Source organism: Cyphellophora attinorum (genome assembly GCF_001299255.1).
Source record: "Cyphellophora attinorum strain CBS 131958 chromosome Unknown Contig2, whole genome shotgun sequence".
Taxonomy (NCBI): Eukaryota; Fungi; Ascomycota; class Eurotiomycetes; order Chaetothyriales; family Cyphellophoraceae; genus Cyphellophora; species Cyphellophora attinorum.
The window spans coordinates 216,671-232,848 of record NW_017253230.1 but is presented as its reverse complement, the minus strand read 5'-3'; the positions used below and the strand labels follow the sequence as shown (position 1 = coordinate 232,848).

Below are 16,178 nucleotides of genomic sequence, written 5' to 3'. Positions count from 1 at the left end.
GAGGCTGAATAAGTTCGCAGTTGAGTCGGCAAATTGTACAGTCACGGCCACAACAGACGCTCTCGGGTATCAACGCCTGCCAAGACCACGGCGCCCCGCCATTCCGTTCCGCCGCCTCCACTCAGGCCGCCTCAAATAGGCAAGCAGGCAACCACGTCTCAGGTCTATAGCTGTGCCTACCTGCTACCTGACTTGAGTGACAAGTTGCGACGACTGCCAAAACTCGACAAGATGCTGACCTCTATCTCGATGTCGCACACATATAAAGCTGACCTCGACGGCTATCCCACCTTCCTTCTGCGTCACATCAGACACGCCTCCAAATCACCTGTGGCGCACATACACTTCACCGTGTCTACGGCCCGAGCGTCACAACGACCTCGACAGTGTGCCACTTCCGCAGCTGCGGCGCCTCATCTTGCCTTTCGATCAGTAGCGCCCGCAATTCCTCATGGCTTTACTCACTCTACCCAACGAGGCACTCGTTCCAATCCTGGAGCTACTACACTGGAAGGATTTCGAGTCATTTGCGGTTTCCTGTAAATCCGCCTATACTGCGTCGTCACCACTGTTAGCGCGACACAACGCTGCGAGACGCCAATATTACAAGATTGTGGGCAGTCCAGAAAGCGTTCTAGATCTTGTTTCCCAAGACCCGTACATCGCTCCACTGATTACTCATCTCAACCTGGACTGCTGGAACCTGGACAACTGGAGTGATGACGCTGGCGAAGAGTCCACTCTACTTCTGCTTTCAGCTCCCTCTATGTCTATCAACACGCTATCTACAATGATTGACAGTTCGGAGCACATCAAGCGTTTAGCAGATAGTGCCAAATGGACAACACATCTCCTGACTGGGGAGAAGTCGGAGGCTGCGCGTGACGCCGAAGTTGATGTTGACACGGAACAAGCTCCTTGCGATTCCGGCTTCTGCTGGACGGCGTTCCTGCTTTCGCTTCTGCCAAATCTTCAGACGCTCATCCTACCTGCTGACTGGCTGCCAGAGCTGCAGGATCCGACGTCCAAGGGCTATCCAGACAATGCCGAGATATACGACAGGGATAGGATTGATTGCGTGTGCTTCGTCTCCGAGATGATGTTGCAGTTGGTGACGCGAGCCGGGGATGCGACTCTAAGGGGGCAACCGCTCGCTAAGCTCTTAACACTAGGCCAACGCCCAGAACCTGATCAGTGTGGGGTCGACTGCACACCTTTACTGCCCTTCCTATCCCTACCTTCATTGCGAAACATCTACCACTACGCCGGGGTGATGTATTTGGACAACGACACGGGTCTGGGATCGCTCTACAAGCCCATCGGACGCAATCTGGAGAGCACCGAGTTCTGCGATTTCGCAGCCAGCGCTGACAGCATGAAAGCCATGTTCGGAAATGCAAATAATCTGCGCGTCGTGAAAATTGGCTACCGGATGAAAGACGAAGTCTGTTGCGAATATGCAGTTCGGGACTTGGTCGATACGCTAGGAGAAGCGGCAGGCCACTCCCTTGAAGTGCTGAGCTTGACTCTCGGCTACGATTTTGCTTTGTGGGAGATGTATCCTGCAATCAGGAACTTGGATTCGTTCACACGGCTCAGAGAGGTCGAGTTCGATACAAGCTTATTCTATTTCTGGGAATCTCCGCAGAATGAGTCACCATTTCACCAGTTGCCCTGCGGCTTTCTCCCGTCTGAGGATGCGCAAGCGGAGGTTGATTCAGGACACAGTCTCGATGAAGGGCAAACCGAGAAAGATTACAGTCGCGACAGAGGCCAGACTGACGGAGAAACCATCTTCAACGGAGGCCATCTGGAAGAAGATCCGATCCCCATCAGAGCTCAGTTCAAAGAAGATCCCATTCCCGATAGAAGGCAGACCGACGAAGCAACCGGAGAAGGAGTGGATGACAACAGCAGCCAAGCTTCGACTGAGGAGGACTCTGACGACGATGAGGAGAGCCCAGAAGGATGCCCTCGACTGTCTAGGCTACTCTATTCCAGTTTCGCCACAATTGAGAAGATCACCCTACGCGTCCCGGCTCTTCAAGCTGACATGATCTGTTTGGAACGCCTTCTGAGAGATATAGATCTGCACAGCGATCACGAAATATTCCCGAAGCTGCAGAGCATCAAAGTCTACATCTGTGATTCGGACCACTGGGACCACAATATCGGCGGCGCTCGCAATGATCTAATCGGGCATGCGCAGGCTTGGCTGACGGAGAAGGGTATCGATGTCGAGCACTTTACTGCGCATCCTGGCGAGAGACAGTGGCCTGCTGGTGACTTTTGGTCGCGAATGACGGCATAGACCAATTGATTGGCGGTGTCGATGAATCAACCCTGGGGAGGGCGCCAAGGTGTCGAAAGTTTCTTGCTTCTGCAAGGTGACAGATGCAACGCGATGACGATGGCAGAGTCCAGGGGTTGACGTAGCAGAGAGACTGACTTGGTGCAACAGAAAGCCGAATTGGACGATACTCAGAGAGTGATGTGACGCAACAGAGAAATGGATGCAAGTCAACACTCATCTCCAAATTGCAGAACAGAACGTGCTGCCTCAAAGCCTCCAGACTTGACCTACATATGCGGAGGAAATCTTTGATCAAGCAGGGTTTCATTCTTCACCGATGTCCTCGTTCCTGCCACCCCCGTGTCAGCCTTTCCGCTTGCATAGAATCATCAGGAGCACTTACCAAACACAAGGCTTCTCCTTAATGAACCTCGCCATAAGCCTCTTGCACTCTTCACTCTCCAACACTACAACCTCCACGCCCCTCTGCTTCAGATACTCCTCACCCCCAACAAAGTTCTTGTGCTCCCCGATAACGACCCTGCTTACCTTATACAGGATACACGCTCCCGTACACATGTCGCACGGCGATAGCGTCGTGTACATCGTTGAGCCTGCATACGCTGACGCGGGGAGACGTCCTGAGTTCTCGAGCGCTGAAATTTCTGCCTTGGTGCGTGTTGTCAGGTTTGGGCCGAGGAAGCTCTGGGAGGTGGTGAGTGCTGACATGTAAAGTGGCGCTGCCATTCTGCACACGCATGTTGTGGCCACGGCCTATGATCTTGCCGTCTTTGGATACGAGGCATGCTCCTGCTTGGCCGTAAGTCGATTGATTCTTTTGCTGCGAAGTAGACTTACCTATTGGGACCCCACCTTCAGCTGCACCTTGCGTCGCTTCCTCTAGCGCGGCAATGAAGCCAGAGTCCGTCTCCGACATGATTAGCAAAGGTGAGGGATACGGAGGCGCTGCGAAAGACATGGACGGGGAGGATACTACTGCATAAATATTCTGTTAGTAGGACTCAGATCTCCGTCGTGGTTGGGGTCGGTCTAGTCCGACTCCAAGAGGCCATCATTGACTTCGCCATTCCTCGCAATCACCAAGGAACATAACACTGTACGACTACTGTCTCTGTCTCTGTCTCTGACCCATTGTAGGAGTCTGCTTCTTCGGTTGGCGGAGGTGATCGGCCATCCTGTCTCACATGCAGGCAGCATGGTCTTGGCTTGCATATCTGCCAATGGAAACTGGCACCCGTGTCGAAACTGTGGCGAAACCTCAGTGCCGGCACTCTGGCAGCGCAATCGAAAGCGTCTGTGCGCGTGCCCGATGATGCAACCACCTGCGCCGGGTGTTGGTTTCTTGGAATATATCATGGACAGGAAGGAGAGCTTACATGCTCTTATTTCTCACTCCCTCGCAGTTGTCGAGATCGTCAGCAGGAGAGTGCCCAGAGCTAAGAGCACAGTCCTGACATTCACCGTCCATCGCTCACGACATGCGCCCTGACTTCTGCTGCCCGCACACGGAGTGTGACAGGATCTTCAAACAACATGTCAGGCTAGAAGACCATATCGCAAGCGACCACGATGGGAAGCGATTTTATTGCGATCACGTCAAGTGCAACAAAAGCTATAAGCGCCGCGATGAACTCCAGCGACATGTCCAGAGAGACCACGGCAGCGGCCAACGTTCGGTGTGTCCAGACTGCGGGAAGTTTTTCAAGGAGCGACGCATCATGGAGCGGCATAAGAAGCGCAACGTTTGTCATCCGGGAAGGGTTGGCTCTTGGGCCGCAGCGGGTTCCTACACGCTCGTGGCCCGGTCCAGAGTAGTGGAGGCGGTAGGACCAGTCGACGAGGAGATCATCTCGGCACATGCGCTTTCCACAGGCCAAAACCTCTACTCGGCAGCTTCAGGCCCAGCTATGCACTCCAAAGCCACCTCTGCGCTGCGTCGATCACTCTCGACTTTGCCAAGCTACAGGAACCAAGCTTGGACCGTGAGTCCTCTCTACACGAACTATCTGGAAGGCTGTACGTTCGATGATTATCTGAACCGTTGTCGGGGTCTGAATCACGCTGCAAATTTCTGCTGGTCTTTGCAGCAAAACAGGCACCATATCAGTGCGAATTGCCGAGAATATTACACCAATTTTCGCGATGAGATCTATGGAGTCTCTTTGTACATCTGCCACAAGCTGCTGGCACACCTCAACATTGAGTCTCCCGGCACGGCAGTTCTTTGCAAGGTGCCTGCACGCGTCATCCGCGATCTCAACAACATTGCAGAGGCCCTGTTCCTGTTAGCCGAGCTCGCAGGTGATAAGGGTAGTAATGTACTGCACAGAGCCTTTCACGCCGCCACGGAAGAAGCATGGGAGATGCAAGACCCGCTTAGTTGGATGAAGAGGGGTCCAGGAGATGGGTACTGCGCTGTTTCAATGTATATGCCAGACATAGCGGACATGGTCATGAAGCAGTTGATAGCGAGTCGTGATGGCCATATCGTTGGGCCCGTCGCGGGAGGAGCTCCCAGACTCACAAATGATTGGGCCGTTCACAAAGAGCTTGGCGTAGTGTACAAATACGGTCTGGCATGGAATGGTTGGGATTAAAGCAGTTGATACCGAGTGGTGATGGGCGCATCGATGAGCCAGGTGTGGAACATCACAGATGCAGCTACAGTTGGACCGTGGAGAAGGAGGTGTTAGAGTAGTGTACAAACTCGGTTTGTGCCGGGAACTGAAGAAGGGGCCAGACAGAAAAAGCACAACTATCGAGACCGACGGAAACATGTCCTCATATGGTGGTGGTGAGAACGAGCATGAGACCGGATTCTACGAAGAATTGATGGCGACGGAAGCCGATCCGATGGCCTATTGGAGTGCAGGCGATGATCTCCTCTTTCGATGATTTTCCAGCAATGCAACAAGCTCTATATTTATAGTCAGATCTAGCTCGCCCAATTCTGTCACTTCGAATAGTGATATAATCGTACGCGCAAGGTATAGGATTAGCCATATCTCAGCGTAGACAACTGAAGATGTTTCCGTTGCTGTCGGTCCATATCTGCAGCGCCGGAAGAGGCTGCACATGAGGATGGTGGTGTCACTATCTCTCAATCGTCCCAAGTGGATACGCCGTCGTGTTGATATTCCCCTTGTCGGGACGGATGACTGGCACGTCCGAGTAAGCAGTCACTTCAACACTCTCATTCATCCCTCCCCTCGTCGGCGCCCTCCTCGCCCTAACCCGCGCATCTATCGCCCCAGCCACCTCAAGCAACCTCCCCTCCGTCCACGGCATCCCCAATATTTCCATACCTATCGGCACCCCTATTGGCGCTGTGTCGCTCGGATCACTGAAGCCACGGGCATGGTGATCACCGGACTACCAGTAAGCGCAGCAAGTATTCCATTCCGTCCAGATTGGGACGGCGAGCCAATGGGCACAACGAGGTTTTTCTGCTCGGGGTAAATGATCGCGTCGAGGTCGTTGGAGGCGAAGAGACTGTGGAGTGTGGTCGTGAGGTTTGTGATGAGGCGCTGCTTCGCCGCGTAGCTGGAGTTCGAAGTGGAGGAGATCAGTGCGTTGTTGACGTAGGAATACTGACTGGGGATTACGAGATACTCGGAAGTGTTCAGATAGAGCTCTGGCATGGACTGAGGACGAGGTCCGGTGAGGTTGGAAGAGGAGAGATATGCTGTAAGGGCTTCGCGATATTCGAGTTGTTGAACGTCCATCGCAGAGGATATTGCTGTGGCGTTGTAGGTTGAGGTGTCGGTGATGTTGATGAGTGTGGCGCCGGATGAGGAGAGGACAGAGAGGACCTGGGTCATGGCGGCATTGACGGGATCGACATCGGGGCCAGATGTGAAATTGAAGAACCCAAGTAAGACACCTATGCGCAGGCTGGATAGCGCTGGGGCGCTCGACGGTGAGAGAGCAAGCGTGTAGTCAGTGTCTTTCACCGAGGCGGGGATTTTGGCAGTTGCATTATCGGCAGGGTCGTAGCCAACACCTGCCATCACAGTGAGAGCAGTTGCAATGTCCATAAGAGAACGACCCATTGCGCCGATAGTGTCTTGCGTATATGAGATTGGAACAACACCAGCTCGAGAGATCAGACCCCATGTAGGTCGGAAGCTGTAGAGACTGTTCGCGCTGGCGGGACTGCGCAGCGAGTTGACAGTGTCGCTACCTGTGCCAAGCACGGCCAGGGAGGCAGCTATGGCTGCACCACTGCCGCCAGAGCTGCCACCAGGTGTACGAGCCGAGTCGTAGGAATTGATGGTCTGCCCTCCGTAGGATGATACTGAGAGGCCTTCAAGTGCCAACTCGTGGAGATTGGCTTTGCCGAGAATGACCGCACCGGCTCGACGTAGGGCTGTCACGGCAGGCCCATCTAGAGTCGGTGTTGACGCGTTGAGTGCTGCGCAGCCTCCCGTGGTGACCATGGGAAGAGCATCATAATTATCCTTAAGGAGGACTGGGATACAGAAGAGGGCACCAGTGGCGTTGCCAGATGCGAGTGCATCGTCGAATTCGTCCGCGATCGATAGAGCTTCGGGATTGATTGTGATTATGGCATTGATCAATGGATTGTAAGCTTCGATGCGAGCGATATGAGCTGTCACAACATCCCGGCATGTTGTTAGACGTGAGAAAAGCGCGTTATGTATCGATGCTATCGATGCTTCGCGTGGATCGAATGGTGTTGTCTGACAGCTGGCGAGAGCACTGTACAGGCTGACACCAAGTATGAAGCGCGACAATGAAAGCATCTCTAACCTGACTATGAGTACGTACCTGCATCATGCCGGCAGCAACGTGCAGCCACGTGGAAATATGTATAGCTCGTGCACAAGGTGCTTTACCTTAGCGAGGTCCTTATCATGATCCGGGTGCTGGTTCTGTCGTCATCAATGAGCTCGCCTAGGAAGGTGCGGTGAAGACCGCAATCATAATGAAAGCTCTTAGCAAGCTATCTTACGTATCGCTGCGTCAATGCGCCTCAATGTTCTGAGAAATAAGCAACGAGAAGCACAGAATGGATGATGGTAAGTTGATGTGATTGTACTGCACGAAACGATCTGAACGCGTGGTCCACGTGTCCGGAATCCACTCATCACGCGACCTGGGTTCAACTGCCAACATCCCCTAGTCAAGACTCCCACCCTGTTCAAGTCCTTACCATCAACGATCAGTCTGATCTTGACTTGGCCGTCTCAGCAATTTCCCTCGAGCTGATCAGCACATCCCTATGCCCACCCGACGCGACGTCAATCATCACCTTTGCAACCTCGTCGTTCCACGCCGTCCAGTAGGATCCCGCCAGCCACCCGAAAGCCCTCGCCAGCCAGCTTGCCTCATCGTACGCCCGAAGCGCAATGCCGGGTTTCACGACGTAGCCTTCAAAGTTTGCCATTCTGCTGAAGTCGGCCACGGCAGTCTGTCCTCGTCCTGAGCCCTTGCGGGCGGTGGGCATGAACCATAGTGTCTTGGACTGATCTGGCTCCTGGCAGACACCGTCAGCGGGCTGTGCTTGTGATCATGAGCGGAGACTGCAACTTACAGTGAAGGCACCACCGAGATAGACGAAGCGGAATGGCGTCGTCCTGGTCTTGAATGCCGGCCTGCTCGTGACAACATTGTAGAAGGTGGTTGGGTACTCGACATGCACTACCTTTGTCATTGTCAATACCCACTTGACCTAGCTCTGCCGGCTTCAAAGAACAAAAGCAGACCTACCTGGTCTCCCGTGAACGTTCCGGCGCACCAGATCGCCGCATCAGCATCCTCAATCTCTGTGATGGTCTCTTTGTCATAGTTGTTGAAGTCCTTGACAATGATTGTTCTGACCTTGTCGTGCTGGACCGATGAGTTCGTCGGCAGTCGTCGCACCAGATTCACGATCTTGTCTATGCGCTTGTCCGCAAGGGCTTGCTTGAAGACTTGACTTCCAATGTAGCCAGATGAACCCGTGAAAACGACTTTCATGCTTAGGCGCTGAGGCAGAGAGAAGGACCAGTGATCGAGCAGCTGTAAAAGTGTTGCTCAGGACTGGTCACAGCCATCGACTATATACATCGCTGGCCAATTTAAGCTATCTACCTAGGCACTCCGGGCGTACGTGGACATCGTCTAGCTGTCAGGTCGATATGAAGGACCTCTCGAATATGCACAGTACTTGGCGAGTATAGAGTCCCAAGTCCTGGTCCAGCAAAGGAGGCATCGAAGCTAGCGCCGCTAGCACTCAGGCTGCGGATTTGTGCACGATCAGTTAAAGTCAAAACACGTGCGTACTCGTTCCTGTGCTGCACAAAGTTCGCTATTTGCTTGTGTATAAATTCAAATGTTCTGCTCTTTGTTCATGCTATGCATACTACAAATTCGCTGGCATTGCTGGAGATTGTCACCTACACTTCACATCGACTTGCCTTAGCATCCGACTAAAGTCTCGACGCCTTGGCCTTCGACATTGTCTTGCTCTGCTTCAGGGCTTCTCTAACGCCCAGATCAATCATGACATCTTCCGAGCCACCTGTAAAAGTTGTCAGCCTGAAGCATCGTCTTCAAGAATGAACAATAACTTACCTGGAACAATCAGCCCTATGACCCCTCTCGAGATCGCCTCTACACGGGCACCTTGTCCCGTCTTGGTGAGCCCCAGCCCTCCGAAGATCTTGACGCACTCGTCCGCGACATATTTGCCGGTCATGCCAGCTTCCACTTTGAGCAACGCAGTGGTACCGCCGAGCCTCTTGTTGCCTTCTTCGTGGCTCATATGGTCGAGCTCGTATCTGGAGTACTTATCAGTATAGAAATGTTCCGAAAGGTCAAGATAGACTCACACAAGCTGCTCAATCCAAGCATGCAATTCCTCGACCTTCTTACCCATCAACCCAAACTTGTGCCGCACCACAGGCTGCTCAATCAACGGCTTACCAAACACTTCTCGCTTCATCGCCCACGCCCAAGTGTCCTCAAGACACAATCGTGCGCCTCGCAGCGCTTGAAAGGCGATCCAGATGCGCTCGTGATTGAAGTTACCCATGATCAATCCAAAGCCACCGTTCTCCTTGCCTACGAGGTACGAAGCGTCGACTTTGACGTCCTCGAAGGTGATGTACGTAGTTGCGCTGAGTCGTCCAGCTCCTATCTCGATTTTGCGGCACTTCACTCCCTCAGAGTGGCGCGGAATCAAGAGGAACGAAATCCCTTCAGCGCCAGCGCCGCCGGTTCGTACAGCAGCCATGAAGAAGTCAGAGAAAATACCGTTCGTGATCCACTTCTTCTCGCCGTTAACAATATAGTGCTTCCCATCCGGCGTCTTCTCTGCCGTGGTAGTCAGATTTCTCACATCACTCCCCGCAGCGGGCTCCGTAATCGCAAGACAGATTCGTGTCTTCCCATTGAGGATATCCGGCAGGATCTTCTCCTTGAGGAACGGGCTACCATACAGCCTCAAAGGCGGCGCGCCAACGGTAAGACCAACAAATATCGAACTAATGGCGCCGCCTCGGTACAGCTCATCCCAGAACACCAGATCATGGAATCCATCCCACTCCTCGGGCTTGATGCCGCCAATGATGGGGTAGCTCCGCCAATCTTCAGGTATCTCTCGACCGGCCGCGGCAGGGGCCAGGAGGCCGTCTCGGGCACATTGGGCGTAGACGCTCTTTGGGACTTCACCGGCAGCGTCCCATGACTCCACGTGTGGCACGACGTTAGTTTCGACCCATTCCCGGACGGTCTTGCGTAAATGGCGATGCGACTCTTTGTAGTAAGGGCTTGGTCGGCCGGTGTACCAGGCTGGCTCAGCCCAGGGAAGCGTGCTTCCGAATTGTTCTGATGTCATGTTGTTGCAGTCGAGGATGTCCGAATTGGTGAGCAAGGAACGTCATGCCGCAACGCGTCCGACGTAGTGAATATCTACTGACCTACCTGCTGCCCACACAAGCGACATAATCCCCCGCCGAAGGGTCGCACACCGAAACCAACCGAGGTTCGGTTCTTGGACCAATGGACTGCCTTACCTGAATTGGGACGTTCCTTTCATTCTTATCAGAAGAGAATCGTAGGTCATTGGCCGAGGGCGTCTTAGCTCACGGCATCGTCACAACTGAATGTTGAAAAAGCACGGTCAGGATCGCAATCGCTTCATAGAGACACCGACAGCAGGGGAAAGCAGAACGGTGAAGTGTACCTAGGTGGTTGCTACCGTAAGAAGGAGAGCCGGAGTTAGGGGCTATCTGTCTGCGGCTAATCCTCGCTGGAAATGAACAATGCCATAAATTTTTGGCCAACGACATGTACTGACTTTCTATCGAACCACTCTCATCGGGCCCGACTCCCACCATTGTTGTAAGCAATACGCTCTCGCACATGCAACTCTGGCACCTTCATGATGTGCTCCTAGGGCAAGCGAGTAGAACCGCGCGGCGGCATTGACCGCTTCGAGACTGGGAATCTAGTCTTGTCCCACACTGACTACTCGGAACAAGAGAGCATCACCTGAATATTATGAGCTGATGATGGGAGCAGTCTAGGGTCGAATTTGTTCTGGACGCGTCTCTCTTGCACGGTAAGTCACCCGTGAAACCATTTGACCTTGATCGACTCCTACACATGATGACTATCAAAAACCATAATTGCATTAGGAAGAGCCGGAAAAGGATGTTCCTAGCGACCCTTCATCAGGTCTGTCTGTCATCGAGGTATCGTCATATGCCACCGATGCACAGCATAAGATCTTGTTGGGTCTGGGGATTGTCGATGCTTAGAACAGGTTTCTCTGACACGTAGAAGTTGTTCGACTTTAATACCATGGGGTGCTTTTGTGTCAGGACAATTGGCTGATCATGTTTTCTTCTAGGTTGACTTGGATCAAGATTCGGCGGTCGCGTGCAAATCAGATTTATCCATTTTCCGACCTCGCATCAAACTCCCTCGCTATATGCAAGAGCCCAACATATCGTTACAAAGATTTTTGGACGTCCACTATTCACTCCGGATCTTCTTTAGCCGCGTTGCGCCCTCGAAAAGCCCTCTGTCAACCGCCGCTGCGACCGTTAATGTCCCTCCGATGACTGCACACAGCCCCGTCAGAAAGCCAGCGAACGTCTTTGGCCGGACCTCTCGATTGATGACCTTCATCGGTGAGATGTCGTAGCTGAAGAACACACCCGGAATGCCACCATGAGCGTGCAACCTCTCCTTGTGACCCTCCTGCGCATCTGTCCCTCCAGCCAGACTCCGCTTGTGGCTTGTGACACTGTACTGATGTGACTCAATCGGCTTCGACCGAGTGCCCAACCCATATTGACCCAGAGGCGAGAAGCTGCCCACTGAGTGCAGGAGACTCTCGCTTTTCCTCTCGTCCCAGCCTAGTGGAAGGTACGAGGTGCTGACCACCTTGATGAAGTACATGTAGTTGTACGCGGCTTCCGTTGTGTCCTGCTTCACTCCGTCCAGAGGATTGTTGTTTCCGCCAACGCTACCCTGCCAGCGCGTATCCGCGGCGTCCTGCAGCTGAGGACCAAAGCGCAGGTGGTGTATCTCATGAGTGAACGTGTGCCCGCCCTCGACCGGGGTGTCGAAGTAATTTGCCAGGTCGTGAACATGCATATTGCCGTTGCTGAAGCTTCGGCCTGGGGCAACGTGGAAGTTCCCGACCACTTTGTTGACGCGAACGATGCCTTCTATCCTGCACCCTTCTTTGCGTTGTGCTTCCAGACGCTCGCCGTAGCCTTCTCGCTGGCACTGCTCGACGTTTTTACCGTCGCTGAACGACCAGGAGTTGGCGGCGTATGCTTCGCGGACCTCGTCGCAGGTGTTGCAGCAGCCGGGCTTCTTCGCGTTTGGTGGTGCAGGCGCTGAGTAGCAGCTGCCGCAGTAGTCTGGGTCCAGATTCGTGCTTGGGTTGTCGGCGTGAAGTTGTAGAGCCTCGCTGCTCAGTACTTTGGAGCCCTCTGCTGCGGACGACAGCCGAACTCTGTTGATCCCGTGCTGCACACCAGCCTGAATCTCGCCGGAGACGTCCATCACATCGAGCGTTAGGAGTTCGCAGGGTATTCGAGGAAAGGTCATGTTCAGGTGTATTTCCATCTTCTCGCCTGCGCATGTCAGTCAGGTCAGTCCATAAATGCACAGCGCGGTCCACGGACCTCTCGACTTGTCAACAATCAACTCAGGGTTGACCGTGACCTTCCTCCATTCCGACCATTCTCCCCATGATAACCACAAAATCAGCAGTAGAGAAGCGATTGTAACGATACCACCGGACGTCGTCCGTATCCGCGCATCTTCGACAGTCTTTGTGAAGGCGTCTAGCCTGTGGAATCTGCTTTTGGCGAGCGGCATGATGCAGGAGGGCTCACTGCCTCAAGCTAAGGAGCGGATTGTGTAGATTGTGCTTGAAGGCTGATCCCATCGGCTGGCTTGTCAGGTAGAAAGAGGGACGAGGGCCGGGCAGGACATGTGCCAGCGAGATGTGGCTGACCGCGCTGTGACCTGTGTGCAATAATCGACAGATACGTGTATGCATGAAGCCATGGTGGTAGTTTGATTGGAGGGCATAGCTACGGTCACGCATTGGAGCCAGGGTGCCATTTAGAGTCAATTCACTTCCAATCTTCATTGTTTGTCCTCAGTCCCTAGCACACCTACCATCTGCCGTGACCGGGCTTCATGGCCTCGAAGGAGCCTTACGCACGGTATACAGAGGTTGAATCGAGCGGAGCCCAGGAATGAAACCATGAGCTCCTTCCTCAAGCATCGTCACTGTTCCTTCTCGTTTGTCGTATCAGGTTTGTGCCTCCCCGTCGACTCGACGTGACTGCCTCCGAAAGACTTCGGATCACAACATCTTTGACCGGTCAATATCGGCGCCTATTGCCACGCGGTGGTATTATATCCGTTGCGGTATGCTTCTTGGTCGAGTATCGACTAAACAGCGTGCATCAGAGCCTCTCCCAGAGTCTCGTTCTTCGTAATCGTCACTTCTTGCACCGCACCTCAACACGACGATGGCACGCATATATAGTGCCTTTGAATGGCCAGGAGACTACTATAACCACCGCAATCTGTCTCAAAGGCTTCCAGAATGGCATCCGTACAGTCTACCCCGCAGGAAATTAACATATTCGCGATCCTGTACCCTGCTCCTAGCAAGATGAATAGAGTGAGGCCAGGCCCGTGTCGACAGGTCCTCGATTGACAAGTCCTGCAGGTCAAGGAACTCCTGGCTGGTCATGCTGCTGCGACACACAAGAACGAAGACCGCACAGTGCGCTTCATCGTCACAGAGTCCGTTGATCCTTCCGCAGAGGCAGCGCTTTATCTTTTCGAGACGTAAGTACGAGGACCACTACCACCAAATCAGCTGTTCCCCAAACAGTTCGCTGATGCACGGTCTCCAGCTATTCGAGCAAGGATGACGCCGATAGACATCTTCGGTCGGAGAACTTCCAGATTCTCCTGAAGGCCGCCCAAGAAGAGGAGCTCATGGCGAAACATCCGCAAATTGTCTTCACGAAGACTTTCGCCGGCTACGACTTGGATCGCAAGCTGGTGCAATAGGCTCGATGTCCCACAAAATGTCTACTCGCTCGAAGCTGAAGATCCGACACGTGGTTCTAAGTTGTGAATAGTGTCGACTTTACTTGGTAAAGCCAAATGTCCACTTTGAAGGTACTCATCAGCACCGCCATATATGTGCCCTCGTCTTGTCCCTCTACCTATGCTTTAAGCGTGCTCTTTGATTTGCGCTTCATACTTTCCATCTTCGCCATCATCTCAAAGTGCCCAAGAGGCCATCCAGCAAGGCATCCAGAATGTCAACCATTACTTGGAGTATCACCAGTCTTGTCCAGTTTCACCTCAATAACGCGGGAAAAGCATGCACCAAGAACATCACGAGGAAGCCTCAGCCACTGATCAGGCGCGCATCTGGCCTTCCAGACCATTTCTCGCGATTGCCGGCCGAGCTCAAGATCATCATTTTCGCTTACGTCTATGCAGATCACGAATTCGACTTAGAAATCTCCGAGTTCAAGCCACTTATTGCCCGAATTCTAGCCTGGTTCGATACAGCCGCGCCTGACTTTCCCTTGCTCAGGTACATCTCTAACCCACGATCACGCGGATCATTAACTCCCATGCACGTCTGTCACGACTGGCGTCACCTCATCCAGAATGACGGACTTATCGAGCGCAATGCGGAATTCCACATCACCTCCCCGTTCCGCATCAGTCAGAAACGTATCCCCGAATCCCTTGATGTCGACCTACAACAACACCTCCGCAGGATCCGATACTTGCGGCTGGACGAAGACTTCGCCTCCTACATGACGCCTTATGCAACGTTGCGGTCACTTTACCACCTGTTGAATAACGACACGCTGCCACGACTACAACACGTCGCCTTCACGAACGCCAAGCTCTACGGCAGTATCTTCGCCGACGTCTCGGGCACGGACCTCACCGATGACGAGATATGTATATGGCTGGCTGCGTTCTTCGGCAAGGAGGTGCTAGACACAATTCCCTCCGACGGGCATCGCGAGATGGAAATCCCTTGCACGCTCCAGCACGTCGGCGTGGGACTCGTAGCAGACAACGACTGTCCTCTTTTCGCAGGTTTCTTTCCAGCATCACACGATTCGTACTTCGCCAAAGGTGCGAGAACAACGGGTATGCAAGACTTCTTCACCTTAGCCGCTCATAAAAGCATCACGATCACATTGGAGTTCTGTGGGATTTCTGCTGCACCTTTGTATCTCTTTCCCGAAGAAGATATCGCGTATAGACAGATTGAGGAAATTGGGAAACGGTAGCCGTTGCACTATGGACAGAAGCCGTACGAGATTATGCGTGACTTGAGCAAATGGTCAGGGACAATGAGTACCAAGGATTGGATCATACGGATTAGAGACCACGCTGCTGACGGGGGTTTCAACCATGAGGTCGTGCAGGAGAAGCCTTTCTGGCTTGCTCGAGGGTACCAATATTCGGAAAACTAGCGTCTTTCCGAAAGCCCTTCCACTAGGAGATTATCGACAGATAGCTGACACGGATAAGGTCCAATTGCGAGCCATACCACTTGTCTGAGTACTCTGCTTGGCTTCGCGTAAACCGAGGACATCGCCACGTTGAGATCGTTCTCGTCTTCTGAGGTCCATGCAAAAGAAAGCGTCAATCCCAAAAGTGAATCACAACAGGCAGCACCCTACACCAATACACCGATGAAACAGTGAATTCCTAGCGACCGGTTCAGTGAAGTGATCCTTCCGGCCTGCAACGGATCTGCACTCTGTCGATAGGGCATAAGTATCGGCCTCGCCTGCAATGACTTCGTCTTCTTCCTTCTTTCTACATCAACAAAACCAGGCTCCTCCTACGCTTGCCATGCTGCAATAGCATCTGTTGCTATCCCGTAAGGCGAGCATCTCCAAGTAACACTGACAAGCCCTTGAGTCAACTCCGACGCAACGCTCCTGCCAACAGCCACGCCTGTACCCAGCAGGAAAGGTCCTTCAAGCCGATCGCCCCTGCCGTAACTCCTGCAGTGCCTTGCAGGTGTCAGCAAGGCAGGAGCAGGACCCCCATCCAATCGCTCCTGCCGCGTTGTAGCAAGCCTTTGTTAAGGCAGGCGCGAATGCCGCCAGCTGATCGCTTCTGCCGACAGCCAAGGACATGCTTCGCAGGAAGGTCGCCCTTATTAATCGCACCTGCCGAGAATGTATGGAAATGGAGGAGCGACTGCCAGCAGCAGGCAGTCACTTCTGCAGTATCGTAACAAGAGTCTAGCGAGGCAGGTGCGGGTACAGTCAACCGGTCTCACTAAGGATCTTAGGTCGAAAAAGGCATCGACGTGGAA

The 16,178-nt window shown here is 53.3% G+C and overlaps 9 protein-coding genes across 9 annotated transcripts; 4 read left to right on the top strand and 5 right to left on the bottom strand.

The window, feature by feature from the left end:
• Positions 1-451: 451 nt before the first annotated feature.
• AB675_2375 (uncharacterized protein) lies at positions 452-2,311 on the top strand (the record flags this gene model as incomplete). The annotated part of the gene is made up of 1 exon (XM_018142342.1): positions 452-2,311. The coding sequence occupies one exon, from the start codon at positions 452-454 to the stop codon at positions 2,309-2,311; it is 1,860 nt and encodes a 619-aa protein (XP_018004902.1).
• A 306-nt stretch (positions 2,312-2,617) lies between these two features.
• On the bottom strand, positions 2,618-3,230 carry AB675_2374 (Cytosine deaminase; the record flags this gene model as incomplete). Its single annotated transcript, XM_018142341.1, has 4 exons — positions 2,618-2,642; positions 2,697-2,962; positions 3,021-3,103; positions 3,152-3,230. The coding sequence occupies 4 exons, from the start codon at positions 3,228-3,230 to the stop codon at positions 2,618-2,620; spliced, it is 453 nt and encodes a 150-aa protein (XP_018005272.1).
• An 802-nt stretch (positions 3,231-4,032) lies between these two features.
• AB675_2373 (uncharacterized protein) lies at positions 4,033-4,911 on the top strand (the record flags this gene model as incomplete). Its single annotated transcript, XM_018142340.1, has 1 exon — positions 4,033-4,911. One exon carries the CDS (start codon positions 4,033-4,035, stop codon positions 4,909-4,911), a length of 879 nt encoding a protein of 292 aa, XP_018004767.1.
• A 720-nt stretch (positions 4,912-5,631) lies between these two features.
• AB675_2372 (Glutamyl-tRNA(Gln) amidotransferase subunit A 2) lies at positions 5,632-7,080 on the bottom strand (the record flags this gene model as incomplete). The annotated part of the gene is made up of 1 exon (XM_018142339.1): positions 5,632-7,080. One exon carries the CDS (start codon positions 7,078-7,080, stop codon positions 5,632-5,634), a length of 1,449 nt encoding a protein of 482 aa, XP_018005124.1.
• Positions 7,081-7,499: 419 nt separating this feature from the next.
• On the bottom strand, positions 7,500-8,296 carry AB675_2371 (uncharacterized protein; the record flags this gene model as incomplete). Its single annotated transcript, XM_018142338.1, has 3 exons — positions 7,500-7,814; positions 7,872-7,982; positions 8,048-8,296. 3 exons carry the CDS (start codon positions 8,294-8,296, stop codon positions 7,500-7,502), a joined length of 675 nt encoding a protein of 224 aa, XP_018005204.1.
• Positions 8,297-8,748: 452 nt separating this feature from the next.
• On the bottom strand, positions 8,749-10,157 carry AB675_2370 (Long-chain specific acyl-CoA dehydrogenase, mitochondrial; the record flags this gene model as incomplete). The annotated part of the gene is made up of 3 exons (XM_018142337.1): positions 8,749-8,840; positions 8,894-9,099; positions 9,151-10,157. 3 exons carry the CDS (start codon positions 10,155-10,157, stop codon positions 8,749-8,751), a joined length of 1,305 nt encoding a protein of 434 aa, XP_018004978.1.
• Positions 10,158-11,299: 1,142 nt separating this feature from the next.
• On the bottom strand, positions 11,300-12,661 carry AB675_2369 (uncharacterized protein; the record flags this gene model as incomplete). The annotated part of the gene is made up of 2 exons (XM_018142335.1): positions 11,300-12,414; positions 12,466-12,661. The coding sequence occupies 2 exons, from the start codon at positions 12,659-12,661 to the stop codon at positions 11,300-11,302; spliced, it is 1,311 nt and encodes a 436-aa protein (XP_018004854.1).
• Positions 12,662-13,403: 742 nt separating this feature from the next.
• Positions 13,404-13,879, top strand: AB675_2368 (uncharacterized protein; the record flags this gene model as incomplete). The annotated part of the gene is made up of 3 exons (XM_018142334.1): positions 13,404-13,481; positions 13,530-13,651; positions 13,720-13,879. The coding sequence occupies 3 exons, from the start codon at positions 13,404-13,406 to the stop codon at positions 13,877-13,879; spliced, it is 360 nt and encodes a 119-aa protein (XP_018004867.1).
• A 254-nt stretch (positions 13,880-14,133) lies between these two features.
• AB675_2367 (uncharacterized protein) lies at positions 14,134-15,135 on the top strand (the record flags this gene model as incomplete). Its single annotated transcript, XM_018142333.1, has 1 exon — positions 14,134-15,135. One exon carries the CDS (start codon positions 14,134-14,136, stop codon positions 15,133-15,135), a length of 1,002 nt encoding a protein of 333 aa, XP_018005084.1.
• Positions 15,136-16,178: the final 1,043 nt, after the last annotated feature.